This window comes from Agelaius tricolor, unplaced genomic scaffold (assembly GCF_023055355.1).
Source record: "Agelaius tricolor isolate 1412-34295 unplaced genomic scaffold, bAgeTri1.0.p SCAF_2, whole genome shotgun sequence".
Classification (NCBI taxonomy): domain Eukaryota; kingdom Metazoa; phylum Chordata; class Aves; order Passeriformes; family Icteridae; genus Agelaius; species Agelaius tricolor.
Genome location: NW_027269262.1, coordinates 90,891,784 through 90,918,253, shown reverse-complemented (window position 1 = coordinate 90,918,253; position 26,470 = coordinate 90,891,784). Strand labels below are relative to the sequence as shown.

The window sequence follows — 26,470 nt, the reverse complement described above, 5'->3', positions numbered from 1 at the left end:
TTGTGCATCCAATGCATCGTTCATTTAAAGTAAGTGAATGTCATTAAAATGTATGTAAAACATCACAGTAACACAGTCCACAACCAGTTTCTGCATGTGTTCATCTGCAAAGCAGAGAAAACAGAGCTAATTGCGATCATATGTCCAGATCTATTAATTATGAGATGGTTATTGAAAATAAGAATGTACAATAACCATTAGAAAATATGCTCAGGATGTTGCTTTTATTTTGCACTGTTGTTTATTGTGCCATGTTGTGTTCTATGTATGTTTTTTCATTTCTGTCTTGTTTCCCTGCAGGGTGAACCAGGACTTCCAGGATTGCCTGGCACTTCAGTAAGAATTTTTTTTCAGCTTTCCCAGACTTTGTAGCATTACTGCATGAGAAGTAGAAATGCACGTTGGGAGGATCTCACTGAGATGTTCTTAAATACTTTTTTTTTTTAAGAAGTTTTTAAAAGCGAAGATTTTTGAAGAAGGCATGTGACAGGTTCCAATGAGGAGATGCTCTGCCACGATTCTGGGAGATTGTGAAGTGTGAAGACCAGGACTTGAGGCAATGAAAGAAAGCATTGCCTCAAGTGCATCAGACAGAGCAATACTCTGACAAAACTGTGTGGTTTCTGACAGTTGTTGATTCCAAGTGGCCTTTGGTACATAGAGCCTGGTCCAGTTACAAAAGCAAATGAACTTTCAGTATTGAGTAGCTGAGTGTCTTTGATATGGACTAAGTGTAAGAGTTGGGGTAGGAGAAGAAAAAGGCAGTTTCTGATGAGAGGGAATGATCTTTCCTTAGCTTGTATTTGGAAAAGTCCTGGTGGGACATTAAGGCAGCTAGGACTTGATGTGCTGAAATCAGGAAAACACTCATGAAAAAATGAAACAGAAGAAAGAAGAACGGGGTTTATCTTTATTGTAGAACTAGATTAACATCCTTTATGCATCCTTCTGCCTTCACTGATGCCAGAGACATCTCTGGCAGGGATGTAAGGATATCCAGAGACTGGTATTGTCTGTATGAAGAGATTATCTCTGAGTGAATGGAGAAAGATTTACCACTAAGTATGCAGAGGAGAGGTCTAGAACTGAGTTCAGTGTGGGCTGGTAAAGAAGCAGTTAGGGAGTATCCCTTTAATTTAAAAAAAAAAAAAAAAAAAGGCTTCCTGGTAATCCTGGGAAAGTCAGCAGGCAATTCCCTTACTCAGAATGTGGTAGAAAGTAAAGGAATTAGAAAACCATGAAAAAAACCAGCCTATTTGGGTAAGAACATTTTGCTGTCCTGTTCAAATGTGATATTAATGATGGGACAGCAATTACCAAGAAATTTTGAAAGATGTGTATAACATCTGAAAATGAGTTTAACTGATGGGGCATATTCCAAGCCAGTCTGCTTGTTATGTGATTTCTTCTGCACTCAATAGATCTTTGTGATTCAGAATAAAACAAGATCTGGGGAATTTACTAACTTATTTATATAATGAGAAAATTAATTAAGTTCTTACTGTTTATATAGCCACCCAAATCACTTCACAGGTGAGAGAAAACCTTGGTTAGTCTAAGCTCTTTAAATAGAAAGCATCTCCCAGCCTACAACAGGATTTGAGGAGCTGTAGGAGTTATCATGCAACTTGAAGGAACAGCAAGGGCAGAAAAATACCCTGTGGGGGCCCATGATACCTCTGGCACCTTCTGCCTTGTATTTACTCTTTCCATCATTTATGACTCTGCATTTCTATTGCAGGTGCATCTTGAAGGCCTGAAAGGAGAGGAAGTAAGAGAGACTCAATATCTCTTCTTTCATTGCAAGGAAATTTTAATGTAATTCTATTGCCTGTTAGGTTAGAGTTTGCTGTAAAATAGTACTTTAAAGGAAAGGTGGATGGAAGCATTATCAGGACATTGAGAAATAAATTTTCCTATTTAAAGTGGAGAAAATAATGAAGAAAGGAAAAAGGGCAATATCATTTTCAGATGTGAATCTTATATCAATGAGAAGTATGAATTGTAGAGTCAGCTATGCAATTATCTAAGGACAGGGATGTATTAACATTAATGTTAAACTGTATTTGATTTTTTGCCTAGTTTGTCTCTGAACCTGGGCACTCAAATAGGGGGACATACCCATTGTGTCAGTCTGTTAGTCCAATGTATAAAATATATATACATTTAAATTTTGATTTTTTGTTGGTGGATCTGTAATTTGCATTTCGTGTTACTTAATACAATTGTATGCATCATGCAAATGATACTTTAAAGCCCTTCAGAGCTCTGTAGGCTTGGGGGAAATGCTGGTGGGAGCTGCTTATGCAAAAACTGTTCTTCTCCACTACCAAACCCCAACCCAGAGTGTTTTAGTGGAATATCCAGGATATCCCAGCCTCTTCAGTAGGGTCACTACCTTTGAAAAACAGAGAACCAGATATGGATAAGTGCCTGTTGAGTGTGGGTGGATCAGTCTGTCTGCAGCCTAATGAGTGCTGATAATTTGAGTAGCCAGAGATTAAGGAGAAAAACAGCTGGTCTCTGCACTGGTTCTTCAGGACTTGTGGGGGAAGTGGTGGTATAGGTCCTGTAAAGACAGACAATTTGTCTAATGTGCCCATGCACATTTTCATAAAGATACTTTAATACTTCTTTTAAAAAAACCCCAAACATTCCTGTAGGGAAAGCCTGGGCCACGAGGACCACAAGGCCACCCTGGACTTCCTGGACCTCCAGTAAGTTGTTTCTCTCACTACTTGCAATTTCAGAAGCTGAAACTCAGGCTGGAGTGAGGCATATGAAAATCTTATACATTATTCAGGCTCTAAAATATTTAAATAGTGCCCACAGCCTCCAGTTTTCTTCATTGCTGAGAGGAGGTGTCATGCTGTGGATGGCCTGTCTGACCACAGGGTAGAGACAACCAGGACATGGGCAGACTTTGCCTTAAGGCTGTTGTCATGCAGAACCTGATCATTTTTCTATTTCTAATGTCCTGAAGAGCTGTATGGGCATTCAGCACGTCTCAGAGAGGCACTGACTGATAATTTGTGAGCTGTCATGTCATGAAGGTCAGGGAGTAGTTGCTGTCAAAGGGGTTGGTGTTATGCCACAAGGTCGTGGCTGAAATACTTTCTGGATGAAAACTAAGAATTGAGTATGTGTGTTTATATTTCAACACAATTTTTACAACAGTTTGTACATGCCAACATTCTTACTTCTGACTTAAATTGCAGCCTATTCTAGTTATATTTTATGACCCAGCTCTGCAGGATGTCTCAGTTCAGACTGTCACTGCTGCCTCATTTGTAAACACTCTGTGTTTCCTCTCTTTTGAATTGCTTGTTGTGTTTCACTGTTGATTGGCTTTTGTAAAATTGATGGCATTGTGAAGGTGTGTTGCTTAGGTAAATCTAGTTTGAATTATGTAATTTAAATATAGTTGTGTGCTCTGTATTTAAGCAGGGCATTGTCACTTTATCTTGTTTACTCATTCTCTTCTGCTCACAGGACAACATAATCATCAGGTAAGAGTTGTCTAGGTAGCCATGCAGTAATGGTAGCACAAAACAGCTAGGAAATCATATATAGTTCACTAGTTTTTTCTTATTCTGTTAACTTTCTAAATCTTCTCAATTTTAAAGGGAGAGCCTGGTCTGGAAGGCAAGCCTGGAGTCCCTGGTTTGCCAGGTCCAAGGGTGAGTTGCTTCTTTTATTTAATCTGAGTCTCCGGACAGCTTTGTTCAATAAGGTTTGCTACTTTCACCCAACTTACATATCCTTGTCTACTTATATGAGAATCCTGAGGCCCAGATCCTTTCCCATATTCCTTATTCATTGTCCAGGAACTTTCAGTACCTCTTGGAATTGACAGGTTGAATGCAGTGCAGGTTCTTTCTTGCCATGTGCTCTCCTGTACTTATTACTGCTAAGGGGTTGCTTCAAATGACTCTGAGTGTGCAGAACCACTAATGTGGCCAGTCTGAAATTTCAGAGAAATTCTGTTGTCCTAGAAGTCAAATGAGTGTAGATTCTTGCAATACTTATTATTTTCTGTTCTGTTAGGTCTGTACTCAAAAAGAGGGTCCTTAAAAATGGTAGCTGGTGTACCATTCTCTGCCAAGAGCTTAGTTTTCCTATGCATGAAAAACTCATGGATTTTTTTTGACATGGAATTATTTCTTCACATATTTAACTACTGCTAAAAGGTCAATTTCATAGTGAACCTGATATTATTACAATCATACTTTGAACCTGCTTTTCCTTGCTTGAGCCTGTTCATGTGAAGAACATTTCATGAGACAACACAGAATCAGAATATCCTGAGTTGGAAGGCACCGATCAGGATCATGGAGTCCAAATCCCAGCCCTGCACAAAGGATCCCCAAGAATCCCACCATGTTCTTGAGAGTATTGTTGAAATGCTTCTTGAACTCTGGCAGGCTTGGTGCTGTAATCACTGCCCTGGGGATCCACACTCTGTGTGAAAAACCTTATCCTGATATCCAGCCTAAATCTCCCCCAATGCAGCTTCATGCAGTTACCTGAAGTCCTGTCACTGGTGACCAGAGAGAAGAGATCTGTACCTGCCCCTCCTCTTCCCCTCACAAAGAAGCTGTAACTGCAAGGAGGTTTCTCCTCAGTCTCCTCTTCTCCAGGCTGAACAGACCAAGTGTCCTCAGTCACTCCTCATCAGGCAATTCTCGTTGCCCTCCTCTAGACAGTCTCTAATATCTTCATGTGTTTCTTATAATGTGGCACCCAAGACTGCCCCCAGGACTCAAGGTGAGGCTGTCCCAGTGCAGAGCAGAGCAGGACAATCCCTTCCCTTGCCCAGCTGGTGATGCTGTGCCTGATGCCCCCAGGAGAGGATTGACCCTCCTGGCTGCCAGAGCGCTGCTGACTCCAACTTTCCACTGACCAGGACCCCCAGATCCTGTCTCACAGCTGCTTTCCAGCCTCATTCCCCAGTCTGTCTGTACATCCAGGGTTGCCCCATCCCAGGTGCAGGATCTGGAACTATGGATTCACACCAATCACCACACAATTGGTGACTGCCCACCATACAACTGGTGATTGTCCAGTCCATTTGTCAGGGTCTCTCTTCAGGGCCTCTTTGCCCTCAAGGGAGTTGACAAATAAGAGTGGAAGTGAGATACCTGCTTAGCATTTTTGGAGGCAGTCACTTGGGTCTCAGTACTGCTGTTTAATGGGTCACTTTTTTAAGTAGCCACAGAGACTTGATGATAACTTCACTCCTTAAAGGAGATCATGGGGTTTGCCTGCAGTGCTCTGAGTCAGTACCAGGGCTGTTGTCAGCCTGTGTGAGAACCTGTGAGCATAGGAGGGGGATGAGCAAACAACAATACAGGGAAAAAGATATATACTTTGCTAAGAGGTTTTCTACAGACCATCCATTGCATTGTGTGCTGTTAAATTCAGCCTGTAAGCATGAACTTTAGGAATCTTCCTAAAGATAGTGCAAGCAGCCTTTAGTCAATGCCTCAGTGGAAAAGGGCATTTACTTGCTTTCTTGTAATTTCCTAAACATTAGAAAATATCACTTTAGCAAATAACTCTGCAGTGCTTTGCCCCTAAGTTGGTAAGTTAGGAATTATCCTGGTTTTAAAGCCTGCTGTGAAACATGGTTTCTTGAATAAGATTAACAGAGCATATTAGCTGGGTAAAGGACAGTGATCCGTCAGGATTTGCAACAGACCAGAAAATGCTCCTGTTAATGATCATTTGATTACAGATGTCATTTGATCTGTTCTGTCTTTGAATTTTTCCCTAGACTCTGTTGTGTCTAGCTAGTTAGACTTCTCCTGAGGGTCTTTATTAGTCACCAAGCATCTTAGATTAATAGATACATTTTTTTAATTAAAGGCCATTTTTCAATGACTGAATTCATGAGATGAATCAAAGTACTGGGCTTGGTGGACCTACACAGATCCCATCTGGGGGCAGGAGGTAACAATTCCAACCTGAACCAAGCAACTGGGTTGTTCATTTTATTAGTCCAAAGTACCTGGCAGCTGATGTCTGCATTTTGACAATGATACCCTTACATCAGGAGCACACTGTGTGAAGAAAAATGCTCTGCTATTCTCATGTGACCTGCAAGACCTTTGAGTGACAGACAATACTGTCCTGATTTTATTAAAACTGCCTGAAAAAGAAGAACTCTGAGAGTCTGCTTTCACTTTTAGGGTGGTTTTGTGGTTTTCTTCCCTCTTCCTGTCCTTCTTTTTCTTCTGTCAAATTGAAGAAAATTGAAGTCCTTTGGTTCTGCTCTTAAGTCTTTGATACCTGATCTACTGAAATATCTGTTTGAAATAAAACCAAATTTTTTTCTTGATAGGTACAAAAGGTGCAGGCTTATGACATGCTCCTGGAAAACATGCAGATCTGTGTCCAGTACAGACTAAACATAGGGTTCCTCTTAAGTGTACTCAGTAATTTGGATTTCAAGAATTTGCCTCTTTTTTAAATGCTACAATTTCATTCAAGTGATTGAAATTTCAGAAAGAGGCCAAGAGAAAACATTTGTCCTGCAGCAGTCATGAGGTAGGAGCTGTTTAGACCATTTTGAGTGTGATATGCTGGACTGCAGCTTAGTTTTATAAAATTACATTGATAAAATCTGTCCAAGTTCAAAGTACAATCAATACAAAACAAAGATAATACAGGAGTCTCATGGGGTAATAAGAATAAATTTATGAAAAGAAAATTAATGGAAAATATGTTTATAATATAGTAACATTTAATGAATGTACTTCTCCATGTTAAAGACTCAATGTACGTAAGTCAGGGAGATAAATAATAATAATAATAATAATAATAATAATAATAATAATAATAATAAGAAGAAGAAGAAGAAGAAGAAGAAGAAGAAGAAGAAGAATAATAATAAATAATAGAAGTTTAAACTGGGAACTCCTGGGCTCAGGGTGCACTCTCCACCCAGAAGAGCAGTGTTCAGATCATTTGTCAATGCAGGAAAGGTTTGTCCCTCTCAGCTGTCCTGGGAGATAAAAAGTTAACAAATCTGTGGAGGCCTGCTGAGTTCTTCCTGTTTTTGATGGTGGAACAAATACAGGTAGTTGACTTTCCATTCTTGATCCATCTTTCACCTGAGTGGATTGTTGCATACAGTTTTCCTGTTCAGGCCAGTCACAATTTGAATTTGGAAGTCAACACTATTTCAACTCTTTCTCTAGTATTGCAGAGGTAAAGACACCAGATAAAATTGGTAATCCTAGTATCCCATCCAGGTTACAGGGGAAACAAAATTGGCATTTATGCTTGCAGTCATATTCATTCACAACTAAAGATGTTTTCTGTGTACTTTGTACCAAATCCACCTGTGTTCCTGGGCCAAACCTCAGAGAAAAACATGCTAAGAAAACATATGTGTGTTCTGGCTATTGGACAGCAAGATGGGAGACAGTCTTGGGCTGAGGTACCTTTCAGAATTTCCCCTCCAGCAGAGTGGAAATGACATTTTCCTTGATTTCCTGTCTTCTGTATAGAAGATATCGTTTTGATGGATGGTTGTGTTCACATTTATTTGTGAGTATTTGAAATGTTCAGATGACTTTGCCTGCCCTGGCAAAGCTCAGTTATGCAGATCAAACTGTAAGCAAGTTAACAAAAAAAAAAAGGAGAAGGAATTGGTGCCATAGACTAAATCCAGAGTGAAACTGTAATTGTCAGTGAGGTAAACACACAAATTTCCAATAAAACATACATTTTTAACTGTGCTTTTGTTCAAATTGCTTATAAAGGCAAATAGGATATATTTCATAATGTCAAAAGATACACAATCTTACCTGATTCCTACTGTAGGTAACAGAGCATAATTTCTGGGTTTCTCTGTCATATTATTAGGCAGTGTGACATTTCACTGAGTTTTGCTCTCATAGGTGTAATTTCTCCCAGCAAGTATTTCTGTCCTTTACAGAGAGACTATAATGCTTTGGAGCAAATCTGTTGTAGCTGATTTCAGCTAACCTCAGAGTGGCCCACAAGTCCCCTTCACAATAGGAAGTCTCTCTCAGTCTCTATAATTATATGTTGCTCTAAGAGATTTCTCAATGTTTTAAAAAGACCTGAAGCTTCTCAACATTATACCCAAAGAAAGAATAAAAAGCTCCTCTTGCATCTCTTCTGGAGACAGAGCAGTTGGTTGGTGGGACATAAAGGCATCAGTAACACTGTGTTGTTTTGATGGACACAATTAAGGGTGCTTCCTATGTGCCTGGTGCCAAATCCACCTCTGTTCCTGGGACCAAGCCTCAGAGAACACTGCAGCATCTCTCTTCTGAGGAAAACAGAGAGCTGGGCCTGTTCAGCCTGGAGAAGTGATGACTGAGGGGGGACCTCATCCCTGTCTGTCAGTGTCTGCAGGGAGGGCTCAGAGCAGGGACCAGGCTCTGCTCGGGTGCCCAGCAATGGGACAAGAGGAACAGGCAGGAACTGATGCCCAGGAAGTTCCACCTGACTGAGGAAGAACTTCTTTACTGTGAACTGGCTGAGCATTGGAGTCTCCCTCACTGGAGATATTGCAGCACTGTCTGGACACAATCCTGTGCCTGTGCTCTGGGATGGTCCTGCCTGAGCAGGGAGGTTGCACCAGATGACCTGCTGTGGTGCCTTCCAACCTGACCCATTCTGTAATTCCATGATTCTGTAGTTCTCTGTTCTGGACTCAGTGTTATAAATCTGGAAGCAGCCACCTTGGCATGGAGCTCCCACATGGATAGGAAGCTGGAGGCGGCTCATCTCCTGTGTCTGCCCCCCACCACATCCTGTATGCTTTATTCATAAGCTTACATATTTATTTAAATGAGTATTTTAACAGTGCCATTTGCATGGTCACCTTGGCAGTGGGCAAAATGAACATCTTTAACTAGAAAACATATGTTAAATCATGTGGTGACATGAGTCCTTCACATTAAAAATGAGATCTTGCTGGCTTTGACAAGAAAAGAAATGATGGATGTTGGAAAAGTAGAAGGAACATTTATGAATAGTGGGTGTGCTGGAGTATATAATTCAAATTTTTATTGATATTGAGTCCTGCAAATGATTACAAATTTCTTCTGATACCTGAGGACCCTATAATCACTCCTTTAATATTCTTCTTAAATTCTTCTGTATATGAATGCTGATTTTCATTGTTTTAGGGTGGAGAGTTGCTGGGGATTTTTTAATGAGAAAAATAATTAAAGTAACCGATTCTGACACATCAGATAATAAACCTCAGTCACAGCTGAGGAAAATATAATGAAAACTTGTTTTGTTTTTGATGGTTTAGATTTTTCTTTAAGTCAGCAAAAAAATGCTGTTAATAGATGCTGTTTCTGCACATCTTTCAATGAAGAAAAATAAAGGGAAAATTTTATATTTGACCCTTCACATTATCAGGGACATTTAACTTTTTTAATTATATTTTCCTTCTAAAAAGAAAATCAGTCTGGATGAGAAGTAGAAAGGAAGGAGGAAAAAGTCTGTCTTTAAGATATTTACATGACTCCTCTTGTACCCTCCCACTATATTAAAAACAGCCTTAGAAATATTTATGATTCAGTGTCGGTTACATATGAGGGAAGAAGAGATAGTTTTTATAAAATATGTGACTTACCTAAAGTAACATAGCAAGTCACCTGTTGGGTTGAGAAACAAATCCAATCTCTGCCTTAACTCCAGTGCTTACTCCATCCTTTCTTCCTCATTTTTCTCATGTTGGATTTTTTCCTTTTGAATTATTTGAGATCAAACCCGTGGGGACACAGAGGCCCAGCATCCATACAGGTGACCTTGTCTCAGGCTGTACTCCAGCTCTTTGCTTCTCCCTGCCTTGCACCAGTGGAGTTCTCTGGTTCCTTTGAAGGGATATTTTTTACCTGCAGAGGAGTCCATGAGCTCTGCCCTTTGCTGCTGATGCCACCTTTACCTAGAAATGCCTCATGGATTCCTGTTTCCCAGCTTAGAGATTGTGGATCTTTTCTATTCAACCATGCACCAGAGTTCTCAATTATTTTATTTCTTAATGCAAGAAGTAGTGCAAGGGACCAGAGGGCCACTGCTTTACCTCTCAGCCCATGTTTACACTTAACACCCCCCTTGGCTGCATCTCAGCATCATGACTTCCTTACCCCTCTGTAGGGGGAAGCCAGATGGGATTGCAGAGTGTAGGAGATGCCACAATGTGTGTGAGAACAGCGCTCAACTTTACAGCTATTGTCACCATGTGGGAGATACAGGATTGCTATAGACAACTGGGGTTTCATTTCCAAATGGTGTCTGTTGTCTTCATTTCTAGTTTTTGTGTTTTGTGTACCCACGTTACATTGATTTACCAGGTTGGTGGTGAAAGACTTTGGAAAATCAATAGCAGTCTTTGGTCTGCTCTCTAATATGTGCTCCTCTGTTGAACATGCAGGGTAAAAAGGGAGAACCAGGATTCCCAGGAATCAATGGTCTGATTGGCCCTCAGGTAAGTGATGATTTCTTCCTTTTCCTATAATATGTGTAAAACCAGATTTGATGGCAACAGAGGACATGGAACTACACCATGCAGCATCTGTGATCTTCCTCTTTATACTGTATTATTTGAAGTTCATGTTTCTCCTTTTAAGATGCAAATAATTTATCTTGTTGAGATTGAGAGATGTCTGTTTGTCTGACAGCAATTTCATTTACCTTCCAGAGTTTTTCAGCATCTTGGAACCAGCACAGCTGTGTTGTATGGGATTTCCCCATTGCTTGTGCTTAAAGCAGCATCATGCCAGAGGAAAATCACTGATTTGTGTTTAGTGAGGAAGGGGGATGTCTTGAGTTAATGACCCCTTAACACCTTCTTTTTAAAGCTTTTGGCAACTTAGAGCTCCAAATTGCACCATAGCATCATGAGGGCCACACAGAGTGGTTTATGTTAAGAATTGCCAAGAGGATTCAGCTCCACCATGGATCAGCCTGTTTGGCCCTAATAACACTGACACCTCTGACATAGTTTTTTGCTAACTTTGGAGACAAATTCAGCAGACCTGAATCACTTTGTAGGGTCACCCCTGCAGTAAGAAATATTTCCACAGGAATGTCCTAAAGCAGGAAAGGTGCAACCTCACATTGAGCTGATCACTCAGAATAAAACTGAGCATTTAATTTGTTCCCTTTCAATAGAAAATTAACAAATTGGACTTTGGCTTTAGCATTGTGTTTCAATAATTGCTAAAGTTTGGGGAAGGATGATGAGCTTCCATTGCTACAGCTGTTGGTGATGTACTGCAACTGCTCTAGCAGAGTGGGGTTTAGATGGTGGTTGCTGCTACTTTTTCCCTAATAAGCATCTCCTCTGGAAAAGCTGCTTGGGTAAGCATTCAGGGAAAGCAGTCAAATCCACACACACCACTCATCATGGCTAGCTCAGCAAAGAGAGGCAGAAGGGCCTTTTATATGGCCAGTTCTAGTGAGGTTTATTTCAGCACACTGAAAGGAAACCAAGGCCAAAACACAAGACCATGGGCTCTGCACAAGGTTAAGTAGGGGAGGGCACGGGGGCGGTACAAAGGCAGGGCAAAGGGCATTGGCTTTTGGGGAAAATGGGGCTGGCCACCAGGGGTACCACAACCAATGAGGGAGCAGACAGAGGAGAGACCAGGGAAGTTGGGACACGTGGGGAAAGGAACAGGGATGGGTCAGTGTTAAGCAAGAGTCCTGGGGAAGTCCTTTCTGTCTGCCCAGGTGGGGTGAACTCTGTGGTGTCTCCAAGGGAGGGCTCTGGGGATTTCCCTGAGGGGGGAGGAATGACACTGCTAGACAGCAGATTCTGATTGCTCATTTATTTGCTCTGGCAATTTATGCCCTTGAAAGCAGGAGGAACGATCTAGAAGTGGTTTGTGTGGCAGGAGTTCTGTAAAGAGCTGATCACCTTTCTGTGGAGAATGTCAGAGAAGTAATCCAGGACCTTGAGGCCCCATGCAGGTTAAATCCCTTGTGTCCAGCAGGGAACTGTGCCCAGCAAAACACCATTTGATACTGGTTTTCATATTTTAAGACTTTTTACTTTTGGTACACTATCTAATCTGCAAGTATTTCAGCAGCAGCCTGCAAGAATGAGGACAGTGTTTCTAATGGATTTAAAGATTTTAGAATCATAGAATATTCTGAGTTTGAAGGAACTCAGAAGGATCATCAAATCCAACTTGTGACCCTTCACAGGACACCCCAAGAATCCCTTCCTATTCCTACAGCATACAAGAACATTTCTTGAATTCTTGAATTGTTGAGTCCAACACTCTGCTTTTGTTGTGTTATTTTTCTTAGCTTGGTTGGTTGTTGGGGGTTTTTTAGTTTAGTTTTGTTTTGTTTTTTCTTATTTTCCTTCATTTTGGAGGAAGATTTTTATCTATGTATTCTTTTTAAGATACCTGACAGTATCCATCCAAACAATGTCACACTTACTTAACTCAAGTTCCCTGCAAATTAAAGATATATATGCATGTGTTAGCAATTTTATAAATGTATCTGTGAAAATTGCTGACAATAGGATTAAGTAATTTTCCTTTTCGCACAAGCTAAATAATGTTAGCAAATTTTATGTTAATTAAAACTGCACAAAATGCTTGCCCCATCAAGGGATACTGAAATTGACTGTTCCTCCAAGCTAACTGCATGAAAGGTAAAATATTGTTCCTATTCCTGCAGTGGCACTCTGTTCTAGACATATTGCTGCAGATTTCAATGTTTCTCTTTAATGAAAATGCTTACATTCACTTTCTGACAAAACTATTCAGCTTAACAGCACTTTTTGTGGCATTAGATTTTTAAAACATTTTATCAGCATTTTCTTTTCTTTTTAATTTTTTTTCTTAATTAGACTATGCCCCAAAAATGCCCAGGAAGAAAAGTGGTTTTCTTATACTGTGGTTACATGGATATTCATTCAAATTATGTATGGAAGCCTATGTCAGCTGTTCCTGTTCTGCACCCATGGTGCTGAGGGACAACTGATTTGAGTTGGCTGCACATAAAGTAGATTAGAACACAAAAATAGTCTCCTTTTCCTCTGCAATTTTAAATTTATGTTTCCTGACCTGATTCCCCACATTGATACCTGTATGGACAGGAGGAAGGGGTTGATATAGGAGCTTTAGAAGCTCATTGTTGCTGAAAGACACAGGAAAGATCTTCTGAAGTTATTGGGCTTTGCCAAGGAAAATCATTGCTGTCGTGCTCAGTCCAACTGAGAAGCCACAGGTCAGGCAAGAGAACTGACTTAAGGGCTGCTCTTGTGGGTCCCTTCCAGCTCAGGATATTCTGTGATTCCATGGTCCAGTGATGAACTGCAGGTGAGATGAGTCAGTCCAAGTCTCAAGGACCATTCAGGAGATTATTTGTCAGACCCTGGAGCAGCATCTCGGAGGCAAATTCCCTTCTAGACTGAGGATGTTTTGTGGCAATAGGGTAGCTTTGTCTCTCTTTGCACACACCAACTCAAACCAAATTATAATATAAAAATATTTTTAAATATTTATTTTTCCTTCCAAATCAGCTGTGGTGGTGAACCTGTCCATCTGCTTATTTGTTTCATGTTTTCTGATCAGCACCTTTAAAAATGAGTATTTATTTTCCAGTCATCTTTATAAATGGTGCATCTTGCAACATCATTAAGCCATGGAATAGAAATTCTGGATATTTTTTCCTGTCTGGACTTGAGCAATTTTCTGGCAGCAAGGACACAGACACCTGAACTTAATAATGTGTTTCTGTTGTTATTTATTTGTACTATTTTAGTGCCCAGGAACCTTAATCATAGGCCCAACTTTTATTGCAGTAGGATGTTCAAATGCAGACTGAAAAATGAGCATTTCTGTAAAGAACTTTAGGCTGAAATAATTGTCTCAAGCACTCTGAGCTGTATCATTGAGCTACCCAGGCTGGGGTTTGGCTCCAAATACAAGCACTTCTTGGGTTGAGAATGGGGATGCAGGTGCCTGCTCCTGTTGATGAAGACCCAATTATTATCATCAGTGGATCCTGAAGGTCTTTTCAAACAGGCACCTACAAATGGGCCACTGAGCCACTGTTGAGGCTCCCTGAGCTGAGTGGGTACTTGCTGGCCACCTGTGAGGCAGCAAAACACATCAAAAGTCTTTGAAATATAAATAAAAATGCCATACCTCTGCCTTGCAATACCTCTGGGCTGTTACTGAGGCTTGCCTTCTGCTAGATAACTTGGTGGTGTAAGTCAGACCTGAGAGAGAGACCAGTACAAGCTGTACCTGTTATGGTCCTGGCTGGCAGTGATTTAATTAGTATAGACTTGTCTGTAGGGTGTGAGCTCAAGCCCTGCTTTTCTTAAGTAATTCAGGAAATAAATTATCTCCTCTGAAACACACAGTGTCCTTAATGTCCTTTTTATAATGCAAGTTAATACTGCAAAAGCTAAGAAAAGGATGTGCGCCCCAGCTGCAAAGCTCAGATTGAATTTAAACTTTTCCACTGCTGCTTAGAATTGGAAGATATTGCTCAGAGCAATCTTTAATAAGATCTACACCTTAAATAAAATAAATCAAAAAAGTCTTCACCTGTGAAGATTGCTAATGGTGCTGAAACAAAAGACATTAAAGGAGATTTTTTAGTAGTTTTTTCTCATTTGCTGCTCTGACTCAGTAAACCAACTCCAAGTAAACACATGGGGAAATAAATCTTCCTCTGTAGACAAAAGAGATCATGTCCATAGCTTACACTAAGTGATTAAATTAAACAAACACTGCCTTTCACTGGAAGCAGGAAACTCTCCTAGAAAGACTGCTATGTACAAAGTCAACTTTACTCCATACTTTTAAAGAGCTGCAAAGACAGTTTGGAGAATTTGTTGTTGACAGAACTTTTATTTTAAATTTAATGTTGGTACTCCAGTTCCAATGCCACTTGATGAAGTGACTGAGACTGGATCCGTGTATGAATTATGGCACTGTCACTGATGCTGACTAGAGGACATATATTGTAGACAAATGCTCACATCTGTTGGCTCTTCAGGCTTTTGATTTTTAGTGTCATCAGCAGCAGCTTTTTTTTATAAGTTCTCTTACCTTTGTATTGATTTGTAAGGCAGGATTTAAGCAGAGAGAAAAACATGGTGCTCTAATGCAGCGTTACAGAAAACATCTCAAAATAATTTCCATTTTAGATTGGATATAAGGAAAAATTTCTTCAGTGAAAGGGTGGTCAAGCACTGGATCAGGCTGCTCAGGGAAATAGTAAAATCACTGTCCCTAGAGCTATTTAAAAGAAGTGGGACTTAGAAATGTGGTTTGGCAGTGGCTGTGGCAGCCCTGAGTTGATGGTTGGACTCGAGGGTCTTAGAGGTCTTTTCCAACCACAGTGATTCTCTGATTGTATAATTCCAATTCACAGCAGAAGTGGCTGGGGTGAGAAATGAAAAGCAGATTTGAGGAGCTGATCCTGGAATCCACTCAGATGCTGTGGAGGACAAGTGGAGGTCTGGAGTAGCAAAGGACATAGTGGGACACATGGGCTGCTCCACAAAACTGGCTGCAACAGCTTCATTTCTGATGGGAAAGGAATATAAATAAAGGAAAGACAGCAGAAAGGCAACAGCAAGAGGGGTCTGTGGGGTCTTTCTGAGAGGTGAAATTTTGGGGAATGTCTTTGGAGCCAGGAAGAGAGAGTGGAAGGGAAAAGGCTGTCAATGCCTCAGTTACTCCTTTTGCTCTCATTTTGGCAGCAGACAGAATGCTCCTGTGTGTCCTTTCTTGTTTGTGAAGTGCTACACTGCAGTAACAGCCCAGACCAGAAACTGTTTTAATATGTGTTAAGGGCTTATATAAACCTTTGTCGTAGTGTAAGAGAACCCAGACAACACCATGGAATAATACACAGAAAATATGTTTGTTTAGGCTTTGCCTTCAGGTGTCTGGGAAACCCATCAGACTTCAGTTTTCATTGTGGAATGTCATTTGTTCACCTCCCTTTAAGACTTAATAATTCCTTCTTTCATGGAAAAGAGATTTAGGCCCAGCTGCCTACTGATGGAGTCACAGACAAAAGTTTCTGTTCCTTCTCAGAGCCTCCTTAGGGAGTCCACAACCTAAATCTTAAAATCCCTGCCTTTCCCAGCCCATCTTCCAGCAAGGTACACACTGGAAGAGGAGAGCACTGGAGAGTGGATTCTAGAGGACACATACAGCTGTGTCTCCAGTATGAACAGTGTCAGATTTCTTTCTGAGCACTGCCACTGCATTTCATTGTCTAAGGAATGAGGCTGGATAAAACACAAGCCTGAAAAAAATCCACCCTCCACAATGTTTTTAAAGATATCCTATCCTGAAACATACACGTCTCTACACAATATTTAGATTTTAGGTTTTAATGAACATTTGAAATATTTTTGTTTCAGAACAGTAGTTTGGAAATATTCTGGTCTAAACATTTTATTAAAAAATTCCATGTTTTGCATTTGTTTTCCAAAGTGAATTTGTGTTGATCTGTTCTAAAATCAAGTTTTCATGTATCATTTCTTGCTTTGACACTTACAAACCACATGTCAGAGTGTTTACCAATTGGAAAAAAATACACCCTGTGATTATTTTCTTCTGGTTCAAGGTTTTAACAGGACAACACTGTGCTCTGGATTTGGGATAGGGACTCTCAACTGTGTTATTCATCAAATAATCTTTGAAAAAGGTGGTTGTGTAAATCAGGTGCTTTAATCTGGATTCACTTAAAAATGGAAGCAAAGAAAACAGATGGTGTGAGATTTTTTTGGGGTAAACATTACACGCAGTCCTGCTGCTGTAGTTTTATCATGTTTGGTTTTTTAAAACATAATTAGATTCTGTCAGTTTGGTGAATTCTAATATTTAAAAAAATATTACTTGCTCTGGATTATACTCAGAAATCAGGAGAAGGGCTACAATATGAGATGTTGATACACAAATGAAACAGAAATTCTCTGCACTGTAGCAAAAGGGAGTGCTCTATAAAAGGTATTTATGATGTATTTCTGCCATTTTATTTCACTTTATCCCATCACTTGCTGTAGCCAGGCTGCAGAAAGCAGGAAACCCAGTAGGACAGTTGATGACTGCTGTGTGCAGTCAGCTGGAGCAGGCACCTGTGCATCTCCAAGGGATAATGCTGGACATTTCATAAAACTGTTTCTTTCTGTGTCCACTTCAGAGAAGATTTTATCAGAAGAGCTTCCCATTAGTGAGTGTAGCATTTGTTGGTACAATACATGGTGAGGCTACCTGTAAACCAGTTTGGGTATGATATCCTGAGTAATTATCTCTTGGAGGACAATGAAATTGAATTATTAGTGGCAATTTAGGAAAAAGATCAGATCAGTGGGATTCAATTTCAGGACTTACGGTTGCATAAGGTTATTGTGGTCTAGGATATGGAAAGTTTTAGAGAGTAATTAGAGATTGTCTTGGATAGTGAGAATACCAAGAGTTACTGGGAGAAGGAGCTGGGATGAGGAGGATGTAGCACTTCACATTTTAGGGATTATACTGGTTGCTGACAGATGCTGGAGTAAGACTTTGCTTTTAGATCAGATCGACCCCTGCCAATTCACTGTGCAGGGTAACACAACATACCTGGGATTGCTTGGGCTGAGGCTGGGTCCTGACTGGGGTTTTTCACCTCCTGATAAAAATTCCCTGGTGTAGAGATAGGAAGGATGTGTTTCCTGGTGGGAGACAGTTCACTTACTGACAGAGAACAAAACTGAGTTATTAGGAAGGAACTGATGGAATTGTCAAGGAAAGTCTGCAAAGATAAATTTACACGTAGTCCAATCTGAATCAGTTTGTAGTTTTTGTAAAGTTTTACCTTTTTTCCCCAGTGCTCCCCCCATTCCTGATGGAAGCCCCCTCTTGGAGCCCATACCTTCTGTAGAGCTCCCAGCAGTGCCTTGTGGAGGTGGAGCAGGGCCAAGAAGAATTTCCATGTCCTTGGTGTGTGTTTGCTCCATCCAGCTGTGGCTGCACACAGTTGTGTCTGTGTGTAGTATATTCTCTTCTGCTGGGCTTTTTTGGACTGTTGAGTTTTTTCCTTGAATGGTGAAGCCTTTTTAAATGAAGGATTGTCTTGACCATCTGTCTCCTGATGGGTGTAGAATCTTTAACTGCAGGATCCAACTGCAGGACTCCCCAGGAATGAAATCATCAGCATCAGTGCATCTGAAGGCACATCTTTTTGGGGTTGTTCTGCTGCATTCACATTTGAGGAACTCTACAAGTGAGAGTGCTGTTGACAGGATAACTCCATGTCTGTTCTGAGTTGCAAATTCTTGAGACAAGTGCAGCTGCAGTTTCCTTTAGTGGTCTCTTTTTCCTTTAGTGGTCTCTTTGCCCCATCTATTGGTGAGAGACTGTCCTAGCCCCTGGCTGAAGTTTGTGAATGTATTTTGTAAGATCACTTATCTGCCATCTCTGCCAAACCATGCCTCAAATAGATCCTTCTCCTCACTTTTTTACACCATTTTCTTCTCATCATCTACATTTTTCATTAAAAATAAATGCTAATATTGATCTGTGACTTGTAATACCTTAATATTGAATGATGACAGGGAAAATGCTGTCTGGCCAATTTCTGTCTTGTATCAGTTGCTCAATTTCAAATCTTTACAGAAGTTTTGGGTGGGGTGGTTTGTTGTTTTTTGTTTTGGTTTTTTTTTTTTTTTTTAAGTAGAATCACAACAGAACTCCCCTTATGCTGAGAACTGAAAATTAGTGAGATTGTCATGTTAGAAAGACAGAAAGAAGCATCCAGGATAAAATTTCGGGTCAGTCACATACCCGTTTCTCACGCTGTTTGCTCAGGTCCTGATCCAAAAAATACATGAACACATTTCATTCTGATCATAAGAGAAACCCTGTCTTGTCTATAGGGGAAGCTGGCAGTAGCAAACATCTTTGTATCTCAAGCAATATATTATGATTTCTCAAGGCTGGAAACAAATCTCTCATAGGAAGCCAAATCTAACAATTTGCTTGATGCATAAAAATAGATCCCTCTTTAAACCAGGTGGCTATTAAGAGAATATTTCTCCTAAGAGAAACAGCTGCTGCAAGGAAATGAGTAAGAATGTTAAGATATTTCCAACTGAATATGTTAATCAAGGTTGATGTCAAGAAACAAAATGGTGGCAAATTTTGTTTTAAGACACTTGAGTCATTGCAGCATTTCTCTTGGACTCATATTTTTAACCCCACCCTCCCAAATAAAGCAAGCTCAAACCACAAGCCTGTTCATTCATTGTTGCTTTCAGCAATTTTTTTTTTTTGCACAGTTAAATTATTCACTTTGAAACAACATGAATCGAGGTTAACTTTGTTTGGATGCTTGAAGGAATCCCACTGGTCAAGCTCTGTGTTGTGGGTTACCCCTGATGGCCTTCCACTCCTCCTTCTCTTGTACTGGAGTGTGGGATGGAGCTCCCCTTGTAGCAATGACAGCAGTGAACATTTTCCCAGAAGAAAATGTTCAGCACGTCTTCATTGCCCCCTTGCTTTGGCATCTTGCATTTTTTGGGTAGAAGTTAAGCAAATAAAACTCAGTGATTTTGCCTGTTTCCTACAGGGCCCCTGTTACACAGGGGAGGACCTGAGGCTTTCAGCTACTACCAGAGAATTGGATAAATTGGATTTGTTTCCTCTCTTGCAGGGACCTCCAGGGCCCCCAGGCACGGCTGGACCCCCGGGACCGCCTGGACCACCGGTAAGAAAGCCTGGGGGGGTTTGTTTTATATCAAGGAGAAGAAAAAACAGCTGGAGAAAATTTTAGGTCATGGATTTCAGAGGGAACAGAGTTAAGGCCTCTGGCAATGTGGGTTTTCTCTTATATTTTCTCTACTGCAAAGCCACAGCTGGTCTTAGGGCACAGCTTCTCCCTGCTGAGCCTTGGAACCACATTGGTGCTTCCTGGGGATAATTCAGGGTCTCCAGGGCTCCCCACAGCAGTGACCTGACTGCAGTGGAAGGGAAAAATGTACTTCAAGTGAAAGCAGCAATCTGGAATGAGATTCCTGCAGAGAACAGAAATAATGATTGATTTTTTCTCCTGATTTCATTTCTCAGGGACTGCCAGGAGAAATTGGAGTTTCTGGTAAAACTGGACCACCTGGACCACCTGTAAGTGCGGAGGAACTGTTTCCCTCACCTCAAAGTTGTTCTTTACTTCAGATAGTGTAATTCTGAAGACTGCTTTTTTCCCCACATCTTTTCTGCACACAAGGTTTTAACATGGGCTCCAATACTGTCACTTTTAATCCACAAATTAATCTCAGATACCTTTTGTGAATAAGAATTTTACCAGGTGCAGCCCCACTATTCCTATGCAATTGGATCATGATATTTTCTTTATATGATACCTTTTAAAATTCCTTTTGCATTTGACACAATATTGTTTCTCCAAACCTGGAATTTCCTAAATCAGGCCAAATTACTCATTATTAAAATCTCAGATTTAGCAGACTGTAGCAGTTTCTGTTGTTCTTAAGTCATAAAAACTGAATAATTAAATACTTTGTACAGAATTGCCACCTATAGTCTGCAGTGTGTGTGGATTGACTGACACTTGGAAAAGGGAAGAAAACTTTTTTCTCACCATTTTAAATGCATTACAGGAAGTAATTTTAATTCTTATCTTCTTCTTATCTCCTGAACCACTCTGTCACTATGTGCTGTATAATTTAATTTTAGGTGTCTATCTACTGTATAAGAAATTACCAAGATTTAAAAGGAGAAACAGATGTAAAAGAAAAATAAAAAAATATATATATATAGCTACAGGTAATAGGGACTTAGAGAGAATAAACTAAAATTTAAGTAAGGTACATAAAAAAATGTAAAGATTCTCAGTACATAAAAGCTCTATACTGGAGTTTCTCTGTAACAATGCTGACATCCAGTGGTCGTTCATTAAAACTGGGATACTGGAAGAAAAGGCTGAGCAAATACGTAGTTTGAGAATTTTTGTGTCTTTTGAGACAAAGTAGGAAAAAAAATCAAAAAACAAAATGCATGAGGAGGTTTTTCTTTTCTTAAACTTAGGTGGGTGGCAGGAGAGATGAGCTGAGCATATTTATGCTGAGTTTGCTGGTCACAATTTAAAGAATTGGCACTTATAGCTTATGTTTTCCTCTTGTTTAGGGGCTGCCTGGCAAAGATGGACTCAGTGGGCTTCCAGGGCTTCCAGGTCAAAAGGCAAGTGACACCACAGGCACTGGGATTAAGCTGCTTACCCAGGCAGATCACTGGGGTGAGCAAGCAGGGGAAGCAGGAAAAACACAGCTGGGCATTGGAAACAGTCAATCAGGAAATCCAGTGACCCTGGCAAGTCAAGGCATATATCCAAGGCACAAAGAAGAAGAACAAAGAAGTGTATCAGGCTCCAAAGGTGTTCCTTTCTTTCCTCCCTGAAGGGCTGGAAAGAAGAGATGCCATCCCCCTGAGCCTTCTCTAGGTCTGTGTGGCAGAAAGTTGGTTCTTTATTATTCCCTGCTTCCTATGCCCCATTTGAAAGCTTTTCCAAATTATGGCTTGGAAGGGGAGTTGTCTCCACCATTGTCTGTGCACTGGGAGAAGGGAAATAGTAAATCTAGAGATAGGAGACACTTGACTTCTCATGCCCCTGCAAATAAGGGACAAAGAAATGTACCATGTTTTGACTACAAAGGCCAAACTAGGTTTTGGGGATGATGATTATATTAAAGACTATTATATTAAAGAAAACAGCTCTTAACCATCTATTGCCTTGGATTGCATAGGCAGAGGTTTTCTTGCTTCTGATACTTGATCTCAGGTCTAGCAGAGTCCCCAGTTCCCATTTATTGGTGAATAAAGGTGAGGAATTTGCAGTCCATAACATATTTCTGATATTAAATAAAGTTTGGATTTTATCCAAACTTCTGTGTAGTACTTACTGCATTTCCCAGCTATGTAGTCACATTTCAGCTACTGCAGCCTCTGCCATCTAAGCTGACACCACCCACACTGGAAGATCAGTTTTAAAGTATTTACACAATGGATCCAGCGACCAAGGCCCCAGTCCCAAAATTTTATGGTTTTTTAAAATACTTCCTAACTTTCTAACCACATACAGTTTGAAGAAACTGAATGGAGGTGGTTTTTCCCCAGATAATTCACTATGGACATCTTTAATGCAACAGTGATTGTGTTTTTCCAGAAATTCTCCAGTAGGCTGCTGCAGATGTCGTTGCAAATGGCACTGGAATGGAAAAATATTCCAGGAAGCATATTCTTGTATGGCTCCATTTACACCCTCAGGGTGATCCTGAGGAACTGAGTTTAAATATTCCTCACCATTGACTGCAGATGTGCTGCACAAACACCAGAGGAGTTTGTGAATTGACTTCTTGTGTCCCCTGCAGGGAGAACGAGGGGAAAAGGGTGAGGAAGGCTTTCCTGGAAAAGCTGGCCCTAAGGTAAGGGATTGTACTTCATGCTCTGCTGAGTATCCACTGAGTCAACCAAGGTGTGATTTTGGAAGATCTTATACTGAAGACAGGAGAAGAAGATTCCTCTGGAGTTGGAGACATAAGGGGATGAGCAGATGGGGTTCACTGACTTTCATTATGTTCCAAAATACCAACCCTTGTTTGATGCTCCTCTCTCAAGCCTAAGTGTGTGGGGAGATCTAACCTGAACCTTGGCTCTCTGCAGGCTGTGTTCCCAAGCCATCAAAAAGGCAATTTCAGAGCCTTGTGTGATGTAGGTAGAACAACATGGACCAGTAGGGACCACATTTTGCTAATGAGGAAGTGTTCTTACCAAAGGGTCCTTAAAATGTTATAGATTTGCTTTTGTTTTTCCAGGGTGAACCAGGGAGCCGTGGCCAACCTGGTGAGCAGGTGAGCAGAAAAAACAGTCTTAACAGCAAACTTGACCTGTCAAAACAATAGCAAGTGACCACATGAGATAACAAAGCCATTTGTAACATGCAAGATCTGTGCATGTTACTTGCATCTGTGATTGAAGGTTCAACAGTTGTATGGGTGAGATTTATGGTTGATTTTAGAGGTCTTTTCGAACCTTAATGATTCTGTGATTGATGGAATAAGGCTACAAGTATGAGGCACAAATTGAGGTTTATTGGGATAAGGCACTCAATAGCAATTACCCCACCCTGTGAGTCTGGACTGTACTGCTTCTATTCCAAAAGTCCTTACAATCTGCCTGATAGGTATCACTCAGTTCCCAGGAAAGTATCCTTACCTGGTGTTCCAGGTAAGGGGAAATCACCACAGCATGGGCAAATGATTCCCCAGGAGTGTTTTCATCAGGCTCCAAGGGATGAGTGGTTTCTGTGCCCTTCCTTGATGTCATTTCATTGTAGCTGGGTAAACAAGCTACCAGGCTTAAAGTTTCCAGGCAGGTTTGGTCCAAGTGCCACAAGGGGCCAGACCCCAGCCTGATCACTGTCCCCACACAGACCTGTTTTGAATTTCAGCACCACCTTCCAAGGCACTTGTCCCTCTCTCCACAATGTGATGTTCTCTGTTTCATAAATGTTCTCTTTCCTGTCATAAGCTGAATAGTGCTGTCCCTGAGAGGACTTCACTTCATATATCCTCTGAATTTTGACAGTAGTTTGCTCATAGCAGGTATATGAATGCTGTTTCTTCATTCAGTTGTACACCACCCTCCAGGTACCATTCTACACTACATTTCTGTGGTTACAGATCAGAACATCATTTTGGCCTATGCAAGATATTTTACTAAAGTCAAGATACATCAGGAAAATGCTTTATTCTTGTCTGCTTAGTTTTCATGTCTAAGGAGGGAACTGGATGGGTTTGTTACAATTAGTTTTTAAGAAATCCACATTGGCTGTTTTGTAGTATCTTTCTGTCCTTGAACTCTTACAAACTCAATGATATTTTGCTTCAGGACCATTTCAGAGGCCAAATTTAAACTGTGTTTTTATTTTCCCTCTCAATTCTCCTCTGTGTCCTTCAATGTTAGATGCTTTAATTACTCTCTGAATCTCTGGAATGGCTGGGATCTCATTGTCATTTCCCTTCCTGGAAGTGTCCAAGGCCAGATTGGAGCAGCCTGGTTGAGGGGAAAGTGTCCCTGCCCATGACAGGGGGCTGGAATTAGAAGATCTTTAGGATCCCTTCCAACCCAAACCATTCCATTATTCCATGACAGCCAGGATCCCACAGTAGCTCTGAGAAAGCATCACTCCATCTGCCAACAAGTGCCACTTTCTTTAAAATTCTCCCAACATCACCTGGATGTTCTTAGTCATCCTTAGTTGCTACAGTATCTTGTTCCTCACCTGATTTTATCCACAGACCCATTGCACCTCTACCATGATAATCTTTTGTTCTCTCTATACTTAAGATACTCTCTTTAGAGCAGGGATTACCTTTTCTTAGTTCAGTATTTGTAAAAGACTTTGTGAATTTTGGTCTTATCCATGACTGTTCTACTTTGTGGTATTGCACTATAAATTCAGATAGAAAAGAATTATAAATGGGAAACCACATGGTTATTTTCATATTACAAACTGGGTCAACTGGGAGCTAAATTTGAGAGTACTTGATATATTTAGGAGAAACCACATGACACAGAGATCATAGTTACTCCAATAACAAGTATTATAAAGCAGAAACTCAAAGGTAGTGTTCAAACAGAAGTAAATCCAAATGTGCAATAGTGCACTCAAATAATTCTAGATCTGCTCATCAGGTGACATCTGTACTGTTCAGATGAATACACTGCAGTTTTTGTATTTCCAGACTACACCAGATCATTATGATGAAAATAAAATTCAGATTGTATTTCTTTTTCTGCTTTCATTTGCTTGTTTGGTCCTGCTACAGACCAGCATGAAGGAACTACATCCTAAATTTTGTGACATCAGTTAACAGGCAAAAAACCAGAGAAGTCTTAATTGCTGCTTTAAGTAATGGTTTAAAAAAACCGAAGAAATTATTTTATAATCAAACTAATCTTACTCTCTCTCAGCAAACTACATCTACAGTCAATCTCATGAGAAAACTCAGGCAGAGTCTGTCTTACAGAATTCAGATTTCACCCACTTTGTCTTATTTTCAGGGTGAAGCAGGTTTTCCTGGTCCTAGGGGATTACCTGGACTGAAAGGAGAAAAAGGAGACCAGGTGAGTGACTTGGAGCCACAAATTGTTCTTCTTTTGGCCATTTTGCATCAGGAGGACTTGAGTGTCCCTAGATGATGTTGTGCCTTGGTGTGATGGCTGTGGTGAGCGGCTGATTGGCAACCAGCAAGGTTACCAAGCACCCAAGAAGGTATTCCCTGCCTAGTGACTGTTCCCAATTAACACAGAGGTGCTAATGAACAATACCTACCCCAAATGGGAGGAGTTGTGCCATGCTGCTTGTGAGGCATTAGAGAAGGTTAGAACTCTAGAGGTCAGATTGTACTTTAGAACTCCTTTTCAGAATTACTTGCCTGATTTAAGGACATTTGAAATTCTTGATAACAACAAAAAAATTACTAATTCACCTCATCACTGAGCCCTGGAAAAGGCTTCAGATGGCTGAATTATTTTCTGATGGCTTAACTTCTGCCCAAGTCCTGGTGTCTGCTGCTTCCTCTGGGTAGCTGCAGAACTCTGGAGATGTGTTCATGCCAGGAAATATTTGGGTCAAGGGCCTGAAGTAAATTTGGCCATGTCAGTGAGGTCTGTAATCCTGATAACTGATGACACGCTTGAATGTGATCAAGAGGATCTAAAATCAGCTGAGGTTTTCCATGCAGTTTGCTCCATTTTATGCCTTGTAGAGCACAGAATACAGAATATATTAATGGCAAATGATCTTTAAGGTACCTTCCAACCCAAACCAAAAACAGTAATATGATTATTCATTCTGGGTCTTAACTGCTGTTTTGCTTTCTCTTTTCCAATTAGAAAAAAAACCCTCTGCTTTTTATAACTACATCAGGCAGTAGGATCTTCTACAAGCAAGTTATTTTAGGATTGGTGCTTTACTTTCTGTGAAGTCAATTGATATTCATTGGTTTTCAAAATATAGTTGATTTTTGAAGCCATCTTCAAAATGTTACATTTTTAATTGCTTGCTCTACATCTTGGAAGATAGATAACTGAGAGTGTAAAATGTTTTAGTGAGGCTGATAATTAAAATCAAAATGTGCATGTTTCTTGATTTCCTTTCCCTTCTTATAGGGAGAAAAAGGAAGAGACGGTCTCCCAGCAATGAAAGGTGAAAGAGGAGAAAAAGTAAGTAATGAAATTATCCTGATTTTCCTTAGACAAGAGAGGAGAACAGACAAAGGGGCAGAGACAAGTGATAGAGGAGGCTGAGGAAGACTAGAAAATTTGGAAGACTTTTAGCTGAACTTTACAGTTCAGCTAAAAAAAAGTCTAACTTTACATAGCAGAAATAGCTATGTGTGGGATGGAGACAATAATTTATT

At 40.4% G+C, this 26,470-nt stretch overlaps 1 protein-coding gene across 2 annotated transcripts in view; it reads left to right on the top strand.

Moving 5' to 3' along the window:
* The window catches only part of COL22A1 (collagen type XXII alpha 1 chain), a 241,495-nt gene that overhangs the window by 145,397 nt on the left and 69,628 nt on the right, over positions 1 to 26,470 (top strand). For both annotated transcript variants that reach the window (XM_071421854.1, XM_071421855.1), the window contains 12 exons: positions 301 to 336; positions 1,742 to 1,771; positions 2,664 to 2,717; positions 3,627 to 3,680; positions 10,430 to 10,483; positions 19,687 to 19,740; positions 20,100 to 20,153; positions 21,174 to 21,227; positions 22,415 to 22,468; positions 22,859 to 22,894; positions 25,110 to 25,172; positions 26,220 to 26,273. In XM_071421854.1, coding sequence (XP_071277955.1) covers positions 301 to 336; positions 1,742 to 1,771; positions 2,664 to 2,717; positions 3,627 to 3,680; positions 10,430 to 10,483; positions 19,687 to 19,740; positions 20,100 to 20,153; positions 21,174 to 21,227; positions 22,415 to 22,468; positions 22,859 to 22,894; positions 25,110 to 25,172; positions 26,220 to 26,273 — 597 coding nt within the window. The remainder of the gene's footprint in view (positions 1 to 300; positions 337 to 1,741; positions 1,772 to 2,663; positions 2,718 to 3,626; positions 3,681 to 10,429; positions 10,484 to 19,686; positions 19,741 to 20,099; positions 20,154 to 21,173; positions 21,228 to 22,414; positions 22,469 to 22,858; positions 22,895 to 25,109; positions 25,173 to 26,219; positions 26,274 to 26,470) is intronic.